The 16,747-nt window shown below is 39.3% G+C and overlaps 1 protein-coding gene across 17 annotated transcripts in view; it reads right to left on the bottom strand.

Moving 5' to 3' along the window:
* Positions 1-16,747, bottom strand: part of MAP2K5 (mitogen-activated protein kinase kinase 5) — a 262,400-nt gene that overhangs the window by 34,720 nt on the left and 210,933 nt on the right. For 9 of the 17 annotated variants that reach the window (XM_057723002.1, XM_057723006.1, XM_057723000.1 and 6 more), the window contains one exon: positions 2,989-3,050. The exons of 7 other annotated variants lie outside the window; for them this stretch is intronic. In XM_057723002.1, the coding sequence (XP_057578985.1) occupies positions 2,989-3,050 (62 nt within the window). Of the gene's footprint in view, positions 1-3; positions 2,011-2,988; positions 3,051-16,747 lie in introns of those variants that run through there. One more of the 17 variants, XM_057723011.1, reaches the window with a different exon arrangement.

Raw genomic sequence — 16,747 nt, 5'->3', positions numbered from 1 at the left:
AGAGAAAAACTCATATTTTCTATATCGCTTGTAAATCTGTACTACAATTTCCACCAGTGACTATCTCCCCTGGAATCCGAATGTTTTCAAAATCCATCATGTTCAGTTCTTGGCCAAAGCATCAGCATGTATTGCCTTTCTTTTATTTTGGTCTTCAATTAATCTGATTTTGGGGGAATCTCATGAATCAAAAACATAAAGACTTTTTTTGGGGGGGGCGGGGAGTTACTCTTGCAATACAGAAAAAGAATGAATTTAAATTTATCCTAATTCTACTTCTGAAACTAATGTGAAAAAAAAAAAGCAGCAATATTCTTTTCCTGACTCAGTTATCAATTCATTTCAAACAAATTTAGAGAACAATATATTTCTTTTTTGGTAATTGGGATAAGACAATAAGAAAAGAAACATGACTATCAGGTCAAATAAGAAAACATCTCATTCCTTCATTATTACTCTGAATGACAAGTACTATATAAAAGAGGTCAGGCATCTAGATAATGCTGCAAAATTACAAATGGGTTATTACATTATCTCGACTTTCATTTATTTTGGCTACCATGCAAGTTGATAATTCATTAAACAGCTGTGGGAAAGTTAAGTTTGTTTAAGTTGCTTAAAGAATCACATTCCTTCTGCAAAATATTTCGTCTTACATGCAATAGGCATAATTAGTAGCTGTAGCATGTACTTAGCTACGTGATGAAGCACCCAGTCATGGGACCGAGGTAATCGTGGGTAAACTGCCTATTTGATGGCCGATTTATACTAAACTCAGAGTATCTGCAGGATGAAGTCATGAAAAGAGACTGCTGCTTCTATTACTTGGAAAATCACATTTTCTTTACATAAGGCAACCTCAAGCAAGCAAGCAAAAAAAGCAAACCCCAAAAACTCTTCATATAATTTCTGCCTTTGCTGAGAGTATTTTTTTTTTTAAGTAAAGAGATCTAATGATCATTTGGTAAACAAGAACCGTAGTTATGAACCATTAATGACATCGAGGACATTTGCCTTCCCTATAAATAACCATATGCACCTCTCAAATACTGCATCCATTAGCAAGTAATTCAAGCTGTCTCGCCAGTGGAGTTGGTAACAGTCCTAATCTGACATTCCAAAGTAGCTGTATCTCTTGGGAAAACAAAGCTATTACCCACTATCATTTCTGTTTCGGCTTGACATCTGTGGAAATTTCAACACAGGTTATCCCTCCCTCTGTCTCCATAAAACTTTTATATAACAGCTGATTAATTTTTTGGACAGAAGGCAGGCAAAGCCCTATCTGCTTTTCTCCCTGTCTGCTCAGAAAGGGCGCCACTGCCAGGTTGGTCTCAGACCACACAGTGAGATAAGTATGGTGGTCACGGCACAAATCCAACAGCCTGGAGCAGGTGATGCCCAAGCCCGGTGCTCCAGGCAGCTTAGGAATCACAAAATTTGGTTTTTAATCTCTGCATTTCAAAATGGGACATTCCCCTAACGTGCTTTTGTTTCTAGGAATTTCACGTGAAGGAAATTAAGAGAGACTAATACCTATTTCTAGATAATGGCTCTAATATTAATGAGCTCAGGATTCTAATGTTTAACCAATACGTATGCTTGTTTCCAACATAGCATATTTTGGAAACAAAATGTATGCAGAGTGAAAACAGTTTTTACAAGCTATGGAATATTATATAAGTATTCTGAATAAATAGAAATAGTGTTAATAAAAATTTTAGAAGTTGAGGGTTAAAAATCTCTTCACATATTCTTCTATGGAATATAAACTGTATGAGACACTTTTATTAAGAGGTAAACTATTATGCTTAGTCAAAAAGGTGATAGAGTTTGACATTTATGTGAGGGCTATTTCTTGGCTTCACGTCAGCGTCATCGTCAGATGGGTCATGGGAGGGAGGGCGAGGGGACCGTGTACAGCCACTGCGGTTTAGCAAGGGCTCCTGAGTGCACCATTTTGCAGCACCACAGGAATGAAGGGCTCATTTTCCACTAGGAGACACAACTCTGTAGGGGTGATAAAAGGAGGACGTTAACGAAGGAGGGAAAGAGAAGTAAAGGTAGTTATGAAGGAGTTCCAGAATGTCCAGAACAGTGTCTAGTTAGCCCTGTCTCCTGCTCCGGGGCAGCTGTTTCTATGCTCCCAGTTTCCTTCTCTCTCTTCCCCCCCTGCCCATGCTGGCATGAGGGAGACGGCAGAAGGATGGCAGTGGAGCTACCAGGCCTCCCAAGGCCACATGGGTGCTTCTGAAGAGGGGAGAGGTGGATGATGTGAAAGCGATAACAAAAGAAGACTTCCTTCTACAGGGAGGGAAAAGGCAGAAGGCTGGAAAAGAACCCTCGGCAGAAAAATGCCTGTTTCCTCAGGTGTAAAATGACAAGGCGTTGCCTAGAGACTCTAAGGGCCCCTTTGATCCAAATCCTGTGGTTCCTCTCAGTTCTTATAATGGTTAAAGTGGGCCTAATGGAACCGTGTTTCATAGTCTCTCAAACATCAAAATTCATTGAAATGGGACACTAGTACTGTCTAAAATATAACCAAAGATAAAAGTTATTTACTGAAAATCCAATGAATTAATAAACTATGCCGCTTTCACTAAGTGACAGACAGTTTTATGGGTAACTTGAGGTTACGTTAATAAAAATAAGCTTCGTATGTCTGTTCGATAGGGGCTATAAAATTGTGTATTTCTTAAAAAAACCAAATGGATAGCAACAGTATCTGTGCTCAAAGAAGTAGCCTGACTCTCAGCAGTTTATTAAAACAGGAAAAAGCCTCTAAAGTACGTTTATGATCCTTTGTGTAAATAACGTTTACATAATTTAAACAACTTCTTCAGCTTTGCTGCCCCATCTGCCCAAGGCCCCAAAGTCCCTCCTGTCTCCAAAAGGAAGCAGGGAGAGCCATAAGGTCTCCTGGAGCCGCCGAGTTAATGGCATGTATCATTTACATTGAGGGCATGGCATGTTTGCAAACAGGCTCACCACTGAGTGATGAAATGTACAAATGGCTCCGAGAACTCTCCAACCGGAAGGACGGGCGAATCCTGGGATGGAGGAAAAACAAGTCACCAAAAGTCACAACAATTCCTTCTCTTTCTTTATACCCTCCACCCCCTCATCCCAAAGGAGCATATAAAGATGAATGTATAACAAGGATTCACCACCATGTGGAAAGGAAAATAAGGCCTCATCCAGTTAAAAAAACTGTCTACACTCTTTTCCACATGTTTATGTAAAAATGCCAAATTTAAAGCCACACACATTTTACAATGGTGAGAAACAGCAGAGCAAAGAGGGAAGGGAGGTGAAAAAAGGACAATGATAGCCACAGGGTAGGAAGGAAGGTATGAAAGTGTAAATGAGAAATTAATGATTATTTAAGTAACACACAAATGGTCTTGTAATTAACAAAGAGCTGTGAAATTATTCTTGTGTTGACCTTTGTTTCTTTTGCTGGATTTGCTATTTATTTACACTTTCCTTTTTATTTACATTTATTAGTATATGCAGCTGCTCTTAACTGCTTGCCCCTAACTGAATCACATAGGTCAAAGTTGGGGTTTGTTTGGTTTCTTTTTTCACTTTAATAGAAAAGCTTTTATAGGGAAAGCTGTTTCCTAAAAAGGAATTTCAGCTTGTTTGCCAGTCTAGGCAAACTCATCATTTGAGGAAGCCAGTGAATTAAGAATACAATGAAAAACGCCCACCTTGACCACCAATAGAACTAGGGTGGAGGTGGGAGTCACTCAAAAGAGCAGAAAACGACACAGCAAAAAAACAACTACCGCGTAACACAGGGAGCAAACCCCATTACCATTTGCAAAGGAAGGCTTTAAGAATTTAGGAGTTTTTCCAAGAATGACAGAGAGCGCCACTGTGTTTATAGTGTAACGGCTCAGGATGTAATGAAATTACACTGCTGAGTACTTTAACAGTCATCTCATTAGACCTACAGTTGGAACAAGAGAGCCACATAAAGTAGGCAGCTGCAAATGACTCCATTCTCATCTATTCTCATTTGCTATTAAAAATACCTTTCGGCGGCTTTTTTCCTCCCTGACATCCCTACACAAAGTGCCCTGCAAAGTATGATACATGCACCTATTTAAATTAACAAAGGAATGACTTATTTTAATCTCACTGTGCTTTGGAGTGCTTTGGCCATTTGGATGAGCAATATATCATTACATACAACCTTCCAGCGCTGCAGGCAAGAAACTCAGAGCATGCAGCATTTGGTGGGAGCCAAACAATTTCTCTAGCACACAACTGTGTCAAATGCATGCATGTATTCATTATTGAGAACGAGAGGAAATAGCTTTGATGTAGTGGAAAAAAGAAGATGATAAAAGCACCTCTGCAATATGCGTGTCATTATCAATGGTGGCAGAGAGATACAATTGCACAGCCTCCTATGTGATTAGTAAATATACATATAATTGCTGGGGCCAATTATCAGAAAAATGAGATCGGTAATTACAAGACAGAAAATTAACTAGAACTCTTATTAAGGCTTTGTTTCCAATTCAAACAATTGGAAACTGCTGGAAAATACAATTAAATCAAAAGGAATTGAGGGGGTCAAAGCAGTCCAAAAAAAAAAAAAATTCCCGAAGAGGTTAAAAAAAAAAAGGAATGTGGGCCAAATGTTTCTTAGTTTTTGCATATCTGTCCTCTTTGAATTGACTCTATTCATCCAGAGGAGGGGAAGGTTTGTAATCGTAAACTTAAAATTCTCATCAGTAGAGAAAGGCTTCCAAGAGGAAAGGAAAACAAAGGAAAATGGGAGTGAAATAAAATCTTGCCAAGTTCAAAGGATTACATGCAGGCATTACATAGAGAGGACGTGAAAAACGGGGGGCTGACGAAATAGTCTGCTCAAAAGAAACAAGGCACGCAGTAACATGACAAGTCCTCGATAAAGGTACTATAAAATGGTCACAGAAGTCCTATCAGTTTGAAGAGCAAAAATAAAACATGATATCAATTTCAGCCCAGTCTGTTTTAGGAAAGCCATATATATCACCAAGCCTGCAAGATTCTACAAGGCCCAGTTCAAGAAATGACATTTTACTGTCTCAAACACTATTAGCAAAAAGATAGTTCAAAGTCTGAGGTACAAAAATTATGGACTCTGATCAGGTAGTTAGTTTTCTAAGTCATTCCTTTCTGAAATTTTCTGGGAGGTTGTAGTACTGGAAGTGTCTGAGTAGTAGTTGCTTTAAAATGAATGTTTAGGAAAATAAAAGCCTACTGTCTTAATGTGGCTGAGTATTTACCAAGATAGTTAAAATTCTAGACTGGTTTTCTACAAAGATCCTGGTATAAAACGTGATGCTAATGTGGACCTCATTTCAAAGCATGATACCAAGAGTAAATTAATGAATTATAGACTAGGCAACTTGATGAAGATGTCATTTTAACGTGGATGAGAAACAAAACGAGGAAATTGTGACATCTTTGCAAGGGCAGTTAATTTTATTTAAGACCTGATATTGTAGCCTGTTAAGTTCCTCATAATATAAAACTAAGGAACACTGGGTGGTACCCATGAATAATTTATTTCACTTGTGAAAATGCCAGCCCAAGTCGACTTTGCAGAACCACAGAGACTGGATTCTCATCTCGGTGGTGCCTGGAAAGAATCAGTCATCAAAGATGTGGGGGGAAATTCTAATCTCATGCATAATGCCAGGTATTTCTTTTCACTGTAAAATCCATATCTCTTGTGTATCTCAGAGGAGAAATTTCTGAGACACAGAAGACTGACTCGTGGGGTGGGGGGTAGTCAGAATGCCACACGCGAACAAGGGCGGCAGGGGTGGGGGAGGAGCCCTCTGAGAGCCTCCAACTCCACAAAAGCATGCAGGCTGTTAACACTCCAAAGAAGGCAAAGGAACAGACCTGACAGTGTTCACCACGCTGGAGGATTTTTAAGTATACTTTTCTCATTTTTAAGCAGGTAAAATTAGAAGTTAGTTTAGATCAGGATGTAAAAAATCTCCGAGAACCTGTCTATTTCGTTATCTAATTCCAATCTGTGCGAAGGAGGCAGGGAGGCTCACAGTAAAGCTGTGCCAGCGTCTCCGTGGCTCCCAGGGAGGGAAGCAGCCGGTTACCGTGCGGTTAGAGCGAGACAGAACCACGCCCAGGGGTTCGGAGGATCTCGTAAAGTCGCTGCTGCTACTTATCAAAAAAGTTCTCGGTGGAACATGGTTTCAGGCAAGATGAAGAAAAAATACATTTCAAAAATGTAAACACAAATTAGAGAAGCAGTTACACCAATAACTCCCGGTAATGAGCGAAACGGACTCTAAATTGTTAATAAAAGTCACCCTTTACGATCCCGGGTACCATACTTCACCCTAAGGGCTTTTGGGGGATGCTTCTCTGTTGAACTTCTAAGCACAGAGGTATGGAAAGAAACAGTGGACACAACCTTAACCAAAAGCCTTGACCTGAGATTCCAGTCCCAAATCAACTTTAGTGTCCTGCTAAAGGGACACAAGCCGGATCCTGTTAGGGAACAGGCAACTTATATAAAAACAGCTGCTGTAGCCATTTCAGTAAGTAATTCTGATCATCAGGGGGGACAGTCTCCAAGTCTCAGAGGTTTCGGGAACTACCTGGTCAGACCCTCCTGCTAAACAACTGGAACACAGGCAGGCGGCATGCTAGAGAACAGCGAAGGACAACGAGACGGAAGTTTGAGTGATGCCTTTGCCTTGTGAGTAATGAACAGTTCAGGAAGGTCAACCCATTACAACAGAAACTGTTTAATTATTAATTATGCGCAATCTATGAGCAAAAGGACAAGTTCAGAATGTTTAATGTATGCTAACTTCGACTGGACTCTCTCTGGGTATTTTGTTATTAGCACTTGTCAGCAAGGTACTCAAGCATAAAAAAGGTAAGCAGCAGAAAATCTGAGAGGGTGTGTGTGTGTGTGTGTGTACCTGCAATGAGGTGGGGGCGGGGGGGGGGGGAGAAGGAGGTCCCACGCCAACCACAGCTGCTGCTAGTTCACTTGCAGAGTAACTGTGCCAAAAAGTACACTTTGTGATCTTGAGAGCAGACAAGTAAGTTGGATACTCCAAATAAAGAAAACATAAATGAGAAAAATGCTTTTAAAATGACTTACTTAAAAGGGAAATCATTATTTTAAAGGCATAGTTTTTTAAAACCATGTTTCTTTAAAGAATCCATATCATTAACGTTCACGCACATGCTAGCATGCACACGCACACATAAGTGCATGTAAAACTGGGAGAATCTGAATCAGTGGATTGTATCGTCAGTTTCCTGGTTGTGATACCGTACTATACTTATGAACTGTTACCACTGGGGGAAACTGGGTGAAGGATACACAGGATTGCTCCATATTATTTCTTACAACCGAATGTGAATCTAAAATGATGCTGAAATAGAAAGTTTAAAAGTAGAAAAGTAAGGAGCTTTTTATTTTTTAAACTCACAAGGTCCAGATTTTTAGCAGAGCTCTGCTTTGAATAATGGAGAAGCCTGCCATAACTATTCAACTGGAAAGAAGTTGAGGGACCTTTGCTTTAAAAATATACCTGAGGATTTAATTTTTGCCTTTAATTCATAATTAAAGATGACAATGATATGGTGGTTAATCAGACACTGATAGGGCATAGACACAAAATACTGTATAAAAATGATACATTCATTATTTATTTATTGCTTCACTCATTCAACAATTTTCTTGACCATCTACCATGTCAAAGGTGCTTGGCTGGCACTGCAGGATGACTGATACTTGAACCATATCATGGAGGAATCTGTGTGTTGTTCAGAGGGATAAGACGTGCATCCCTAAGAGTGATGGGGAAGAAACCGTAGGAGTTTGGAGGGCTGCAAGATACTGTCTTTGCTCTCCTACCTTCTTCCTTCCTCACTTCCAGAGAGCACATGGGGCTGAATGGGACCTTGAACATCTTAATCTGTATCATGTTACCTGCTCTTGTGCAAAACAGACATTCCTTCAAACCAAGATTTTATACGTATTCACAATAAAATATAAAGAAGACAGGACAACTTATCAAAAATCTCAAGGTGTTGGCCACACTGGTGAATTCTGAGGTCGGCTGTGCTGTGGTTAGATTAAACCAGGCAAGTTGAGTGAAATATGGCAATCCTTTTTAACAGTTTTTAACAGCCTATTTCGAGACTTCTTGGTGTTAAGCCATCAAGCCAACAGGTAAACATCACAGAATCATCTGCAGTCTGACCAGTACTGAGAGCTACACTCTAACATTTTAAAAATAAATCTTTTAATTCAAGCCTAATGTTCCTTTGGTCTGGCCCAACAATTTCTGGTCCTACACACTGGGTTCATACTAACTGACACAGCTCTCCTAGACTGCCCCATGTCCATTCACAATGCTAGGACTGAAGGTTGTTTGTGATTCCAGTGGCTTCACATCAGGCAGGACAGCATTTTGCCTTATCGGATCCCAAACTGTTTTGATCCTCCACTGTTCACTGCCTTGAAATAGAATCTTTGTGAGACAACTGGCAGAATCCACCAGAAAAATCTGCTCTTGACTGGGGAGGAAACCTCATTTAGTTGGGGGGAGGCCACAAAGAAACAAAAAAACTGGACCCTCACCTCTAAAGACTGCCACAGAAGTAATCTCCAAACCAAAAATCTACCTATCCAAAGTGTAATCCAATGGTAGATTCTGGGGAATTAGCACAGTTTTAATATTTTGAAGGTCCTCAGTGTTCACACCTGTAAGTTTTTGCTATAATAGACTATAGCCAGGGAAAAAAAGACAGTGACATCAGAGAGACAGAAAGGTAGGAAACAGACAGACAAGTGCTCAGAGAATGACTCAGCCTAGTTATCAGTAAACCAGAATTCCACACCAGACCTGTACAAATTCAATCAATCCTTGTTCAAAATCCTGTTTACTTAAAAATGTGGCCACTCTGTCAGGAAACAATCAGTGTTTTAACCCTAAGTGTATTTTTGATTTCAGAAAGCAGGTGGAACTGACCTAATCTTCCGGGTGCTATGAGGGACAGCGCTGGGGTGAGAAAGAGGCTTTGAGTCTAGGAAGGCTTGCAGATGGACGTCATCAGAAAAGGAAGCCTCTGACCCTTTTCAGCTGGAGACCAGAGAGACCTCGGCTTACACATCCCACTCCACATCAAGCCTTGAGCAGAGAAAGTGAAAGATGATTCAATTTCCACAGCGGGTCACCCCATGCTCTGGGTTGCCAGATGTGACAAATTACATGTGTGGGCATTTTGGTGTGAAGTTCTATTCACTGGGTCCTGGCTGACAGTAGCAGCTCATTTAACTTGTCTCAGACGGACCTGGAACCAGGGGCAAAAGGCCTGAATTTTTACCACTGAAACACCCACCTTTCCTGCAATCCTTTAAATCATGGGAGAACCAGCTATTAGCCAAGTGAACATCACAACCAGATGGCTTACAAAAAACACAAAATATAAATGAACAGGTCTAAAAGAATCTCTGAAATTTGAGATTATACAGATTTTTTCCTATTTTCTTCTAAATGTTTTGGCAGTTCTTCAGTACTGGGATAAAAGAGGAGAGGAATACACTTTGTCATTTAAGTCAAAACTAACCCTTCATTTTTTCTGTCATTTAAAAGACTTACATTTACTCAGAGATTTTCTAAACATATGGCAAAGATCTTGGTGCTTCATAAAATTCCTTGAAAATAGGTAGGTGGAGAACTGGAAAATGAATTAATCTCAAACCATATTTGCCTCCTTTCTAAAGCCAATGAGCATCTTTTTTCTCTTTTTATTTTAGGTCTCTTGTTGATCATAAGCTATAAAGAGCACAGTATTATTTAGAGGTGCCTACCTGAATGGTACACACACACACGCACACTACCATCCACACACACCTTCCTGCTCAATGGCTTAGGCAGAGCAGCAAAAAACATGCTTGTCTCATACCAAAGGGAATTCATTTACAAAAGTAAAACCCGTTATTGTCTCCCCCCTCACTGTAGCCTCCCAATGCATTTCTATTGCTTTTTCATAAAACACTGCTGCAAATAATCAAGCATGACCATTGACATCCACGAGATTGAGTTTTAGGAACCATTAAATGAGCTCACCCTCGTGGGAAGCCTCCTGCTCAGGCTAGTCTAAAGGTAATTATTCAGCAATTCCTACCTGTGCTTTTACCTTGTCCCTATATAGTGTCTGAATTTCATACACTGGTAAGGTCAGTATTTTTTCCTCAGGAAAAGTCCGGCTACACATGTTTGATCCAGGACCTATGTTATAATGTTAATACATATGCTGCCATTTCACTAGGTTCTATGTGTAGAAGTGCTGCTTAAAAGCGATCTTCAAGGCAGATCATAAACTATATTAAGCAAAAACGCAAGAGGAAAATCCAGGAGTGACAAAGAACTCTTAACAGTTCCTAAATGAAAGGAATTATTCCTTTTTTCATAGGTAAAGGGTTAACACTGAAACAGCTGAACTGCATCCACATACCGTTCAAGGGCAAGAACCTGGCAGGCCCGTGTCCTAAAAAGTCAACAGGCCATGACACTATCCAGATAGACCTGGGGAACTCGCGGAAATCCAAAGTCCACATCGCCACACTGTGCGTCCTCCTGGACGTTCACTCGACTGTTAGGTAAAATAATTACTGCCATTTGCCACCTGCACTGCCGGCTACGAATATGGGGGGAATAGAACTTTCAGTGGCTGCACGGTGTAGGAGTGCCAGCGGTATCTGCTTACATATTTTTATAAACAAATTCAAAGGCTATGTCGGCTGTGACGCGCAGACTGAGAATTATGTGTGAAACTGTGCCATACCTGGTTCCAAGCAATAAATGCAGAGAGAAGGGGATTTAAAGCTGGCTAAACTGATGAGATACCACAACAGTTTAAAATTAGTCAATATGAGAGGAACAAAGAGAGGAACAGGGAGGGAGGAAGGGAGAGGAAGTGAAAAAAAAACAGAACTACATACTGTGAAATGAACAAGTTCAGTTAGAATGTTCATCAGGATTTGGAAAATCATAATGCCATCTGCTACTCTGGACCTCAGAACATCAGGGATCTCGTGGGCCCAGACGCTTCCATTTCCAGGAGGAAGGAAGGAACTTACACTCCCTGGAACGCTGCCTCCATTCTGGAATGGAGGCGACACCCCAGCCGACCAGTTTGGAATCTCTTTTGAGAACATTTGCACTGCTCACAGACGTGTTTCCCCTGGTTTAGGGAAAATTAACGGCAGGCAAAATGATCACAGCAACTAGGCAGTGAGGCAGAGCAGTGCCCCAGCCCAAGCTGCTGGGTAACTGACCCTGGCATCCAACTTGGGCTCAGGGTGTGTAGGTCCCATCATGGTGGATTAAACGAGCATTGTCCTACGGCTGGATAAGACTTCACAATAGAGCAACACATGTTAAATGACAACAGCCAAAACTGGCCCCACCAGGCAACTGCCCATTCACAGAATGCTATTCACAGGCCTTCACCACCGAGAAATTAATTCATTAATAATACATCAGGCTTCGTGGACAATTCAAAGAAAACAACACAAAGCTACTTGTTCAATGACTGTCTAAAGATGCAGAATTTTCCCTGGTTTTATTAAAAAAAAAAAAAACCCAAATCTAACTGACTTACTGAGACCAAAATCATAGGGATGTTTATGGTAATATTTTGATTAGTAATAAAGAAATGGAAAAAGTCTATCCACTGAATTCATTCAGTGCCACTAGGAAATAATAAAAATACAGATTTTTTTTCAGCGGTAGATAATAAAATCTGATTTTATGTAACTGTATTTAAAAATTTATTTTTTCCCACTTAAGTGAATTCATACATTCTTCAGACTATCAGGAAAATTTCTGCTTTTAACTTGTTTCCTCTGTTACAATTTTTAAACTTCTTTCTTTCTCCTTCCTCCCGACAACTCATAAATATGAATTAAATATAATTATAAATGAACAGAACATTAACTTTTGGATTACTGCTGTGTTTTGGTAGAATGTTAATGTCATTTCTAAAGAAACAGTTATTACCAATAGAAAAAGTAATTACTAAAGGAATCATGGCCTTAATGCTAACCTATTTTCAATCTTCAAACCAGTCAAACTGCATTAATTTAAACATACTGGACTTTTCAAAGGAGGTATTAGATTTCTAAAGGCTGCCTTACATAAAAGGAATATCGGTTTTCAGGATCCCAATTATACATTCCTGACACTATGAGACAGAGGTCTAGTTAACAATATCGCTGGAGGACATGACTATTGTGTATCTACTTGTATTAACTTACCAAGTTTCTAATGCCTCCCAGTCATTAACTCCTACAAGTTGCAAGTAACATGAAATTCCACATTATCAATAACCATTTATGCAAGTGGTTAGAGTGTGGTGGGAAGCTCTAGGCATGCACAGGTCATTGGACAGCTCAGGCCATGGAGTCTTTTTTTTTTTTTTGATGTGGACCCTTTTTAAAGTGTTTACTGAATTTGTTACAATATTGCTTCTGTTTTTTATGTTTTGGTTTTTTGGCCTCCATGCACGTGGGATCTTAGCTCCCCGACCAAGGATCGACCCTGCACCCCCTGCATTGGAAGGCAGTCTTAAATACTGGACGGCTAGGGAAGTCCTGGCCATGGAGTCTTGTCTCACTTTGAACTACCTGCAGTTATGTGCTGTAAAAGGAACAGGCTATCCTAGGATGCTGGGAGCAGGAGGGATGGGGAATGTACCTTTTTCTTTTCTTTTCTTTTTTTTTTTGGCTAACTTCAGAAGCCAGAGCTATGGTGAGGTTCCTCAGGCAAAAAAATGAATGGATATTATTCCCTCTGGAGCTGGTTACCTCTTTTTGAATTCCAGGGGGGGTTAGCCATTTTCACACCCCCACTTCCCACCTCCACTCCTCATCCCCACTCTCAGAAAGCACCTACTATGTTCATAGCCTTGCCACTTCTCCCTATCCAAGAATGAGTGATTCTGCATGAATGAATTTTTAAAAGAGAATAGTGGTTTAAGAGCCCAACCTTTCGTATACATAAATCTTTCTAAAAGGAGTCAATCTCCTCCCTGCCAACTTAAAAGAATATGCAGAACAGAATTCAATTCTTTCTTAAAGACATGCAGTCATTCTTACAGACAGCGGAACTGAACTGTGTTGCAATATACTTCTGCCCTTGGGGCACGTCTGCAATGCTTTCTAAGTTCTTCTTTTACAGTTTTCAAAAATAATCTCTTCTTTGATGCCAAAAAGTTCAGCTGTTACTTTTTGCTTCCATCAAGGACAACTATAGCATAGTAAAAAGTGTCCCATCCTTTGTCACTCAGTTTCCTCATCGGTAAAACAGAGTGTTGTGGGAAAGCAACATGACATTGGGGAACATTGGGGAAACATTTCGTAAACCATAAGGGTTAAGGCTAGATGCCTGAATTTTGATAAAGGACTGTATTTATTAAGTAAGTAACTCCTCGTCATATACTATTACTTTTTGGATTTTTTTTTCTGAGGTCTTAAAAAAAAAAGTAGTAAGTTCTTATAATTACTCATGAATTTCATTCAACAAATATTTATAAGTGACTACTGTACATTAATTAGGTGCAGTATTAGGAAGATAGGAATAAAAAGCCTGGGAACTTAGAGTCTAGTTGATAAACTTCTTATAACTGGGTCTGAAACACGAATTGATACAGTTTTGAACCAGGTGCATGGTGCTGTCCTAGGAACAGAATGCTAATTACGAACAGATATAACAAGTATCTTCTTCCCAGGAAGTGTGTGCCTGCAGCGTCTCAGTGATGGTCTGACCGCCCAAGCCAAATGCTTCTTCTCTGACCCTACCTCCCCACCCTCCCCTGCATCCAATTACTCACCACATTCAGTTTATCCTATCTTCTAAATACCCTTCAAACATGCTAAGGCTATCCTAATGAAAAGCCCGCATAAATTTTGATCAGGCCTATAAGCATAGTAAGTTCCTAACTGTCCTTCCCAATCCACTTTTCACAACCCTGTCGGAGTGATTTTTCTAAAACACAAATCTAGTTCTGTTGATCCCCTGCTTAAAACTCTTTCACCTCCCCCCACCTCCATCCCTGCAAATGCCTTCAGGCACAATGTGTAAAGACCCTTCTAAATGTGGTCATTGCCTCATCTCTTTTAATACTTTGCCAAGCACTGCAGCCACACTGAACCCCGCACGGGCCTCAAGAATCCTGGGGGCTAACTCCTACTGGCCCTTTGGGCTTCCCTTCTCTGTAGAGCTCTCTGGTATGTTATCGAGTCCTTCATTACCAGCTCTCCTCTCTGTGTGCAGTACCTTGTCCACACTTTTAGTATATGTAGAATTTATATGGCTGCAAACATCACTAACTGCCTTATCACAAATATCCTTTTATGTGAGTGAGTCACTGTGCTCCTCTGAGAGCTCATCAGGTCTCACACTACTTACATGGCCTGCAGTATAGTTTACAGTGATCTACGCATATATGCCCGTTTGCTAGCCTGTCTCCCTGACTAGAGCAGAAACTCTTTAATGGTGGCAACTGTATCTTACTCATGCCCTATCCCTGGTACCTAGCTCTGGGATTAATACAGGTTTACAGAATGATTATTTGGGCTATAATCAGTGGTTTTCAAACTATAATCTACGGAACTCTAAGGACTTTTATGTGGGTGCCATGGGTGGGATGGGGACAGGGTGGAGAGCTAAGTTGCCTACCTGTCAATCAAACCAGAAAGGCTTCAAAGGCCAAAAAATTTTTTTTAAACTTTTGTGTGTCAAAGGACACCATCAAGAAAGTGAAAAGGCAATCCATAGAATGGGAGAAAAAAAATGTAGAATCTAGTATTCAGAATACATAAAGAACTCAACAACTCTAATAATTAAAAGGAAAAACCAATTTAAACATAGAAAATACATTTGAATAGAATTGAAAAGAAGATATTCAAACGACTAATAAACACATGAAAATATGCTCAACATCATTAATCACAAGGGAAATACAAATTAAAACCACAATGGGAGACTATTTTATATCCATTAGGATGACTACAATTCAAAGGGAAAAAACCCCAGAAAACAAGTACTGGCAAGTATGTGGGTAAATCTGAGCCCTCATAAATTGTTCCTGGGAATGGAACATGCAGTTGCTGTGAAATACAATTTGAAAGTTCCTCAAAAAGTTAAACACAGAATTTTCATATGACCCAGTAATTCCACTACTAGGTATATATATCCAAGAGAATTGAAAACAAAACATATATCCACATAAAAGCTAGTACACAAATGTTCACAGCAACATTATTTATAATAGTCAAAATGTGGAAACACCCCAAATGTTAATCAACTGATGAACAGATAAACAAAAATGTGGTATATCCATACGATGGAATATTATTCAACCATAAATACAAATGAAGTGCTGATAAATACGACAACATGGAAACATTATGCGAAGTGAAAGAACACAAAACGCCAGATATTACATGGTTCAATTTATATGAAATGTCCATAACAGGGAAATCCACAGAGACAGAAGGTAGATTAGTTAGTGGTTGCCAGGGATTGGAGGGGAGAGAGAGGAACTAGGAATTACTGTTAACAGGTACTGGGTTTCTTTACAAAGTGATGGAAATGTTCTGGAACTGAGCTGTATATTTTATAAGAGCAAATTTTATGTTATGTAAATTGTACTTCAATAAAAATGTCAAAGGAAAAAATAGAAAACAGAAATAAGTTTCTCTATGATGATCTCCAAAGTCACCCTTTTGCATGTGGATCTCCGATTGTTCCAGCATCATTTGTTGAAAACACTATACTTTCACCATTAAATGGTCCTGGCATCCTCATCAGAAAACAACAGACAATGAATATATGGGTTTATTTCTGGTCTCTCAATTCTATTCTACACATCTGTCCTTATGCCAGAACCACACTATCTTGATTACTGTAACTTTGTAATATGTTCTGAAATCAGGAAGTCTGAATCTTCTTTGTTCTTTTTACCCCAAGACTGTTTTGGCTACTCTGACTCCTCTGCATTTCCATATGAATTTTGGGATCAACTCATTCATTTCTGCAAAAGAGCCCACTGGGATTGTGACAGGGACTGCACTGAATCTGTAAACCTATTTGGGAAGTACTGCCATGTTAACAATATTAAGTCTTCCATTCCATGAATGTGGGATTTTTTTCTCTTATTTGTCTTTTATTTCCTTCAAAGACATTTTGTAATTTTCAGTGTATAAGTTTTTCATTTTTGTTAAATTTATTTCTAAGTATTTTATTCTTTTTGATGCTAACTATAACTTGAATTGTTTTCTTAATTTCACTTTTGAATTGCTCATTTTGGGTTACTAACATATAGAATTATGACTGATTTTGTGTGTTGACTTTATATCCTATCATTTAGAAGATACTTCTTGATCAGGTAAAAAACATGACTTATAGGAATTCACTTTTTACTGGTAAAAGGAATAAATAAACAGATGTATAAACCAGGGATTTGCTAACTGTCCGGAGGAGCACCTACACATGTTAGACAGAAATTTATTTTTAGCTATAATATGCTATACTTTCAGCTGTTTTATATATATATATATATATATAGACACATACACTTTCAGAGTAATAATCCATTTTTCTGGCTGTCATATTTCAGGTAACCTGCACATTCTGAAACACATGTGTGAACTCAAAAATGATTCGCAAGAAAGTTTCCA

The sequence above is a fragment of the Hippopotamus amphibius genome, chromosome 2 (assembly GCF_030028045.1).
Source record: "Hippopotamus amphibius kiboko isolate mHipAmp2 chromosome 2, mHipAmp2.hap2, whole genome shotgun sequence".
Classification (NCBI taxonomy): Eukaryota; Metazoa; Chordata; class Mammalia; order Artiodactyla; family Hippopotamidae; genus Hippopotamus; species Hippopotamus amphibius.
Note: the sequence above shows the minus strand (reverse complement) of the source record. Positions and strands in the feature narration are given on the sequence as shown.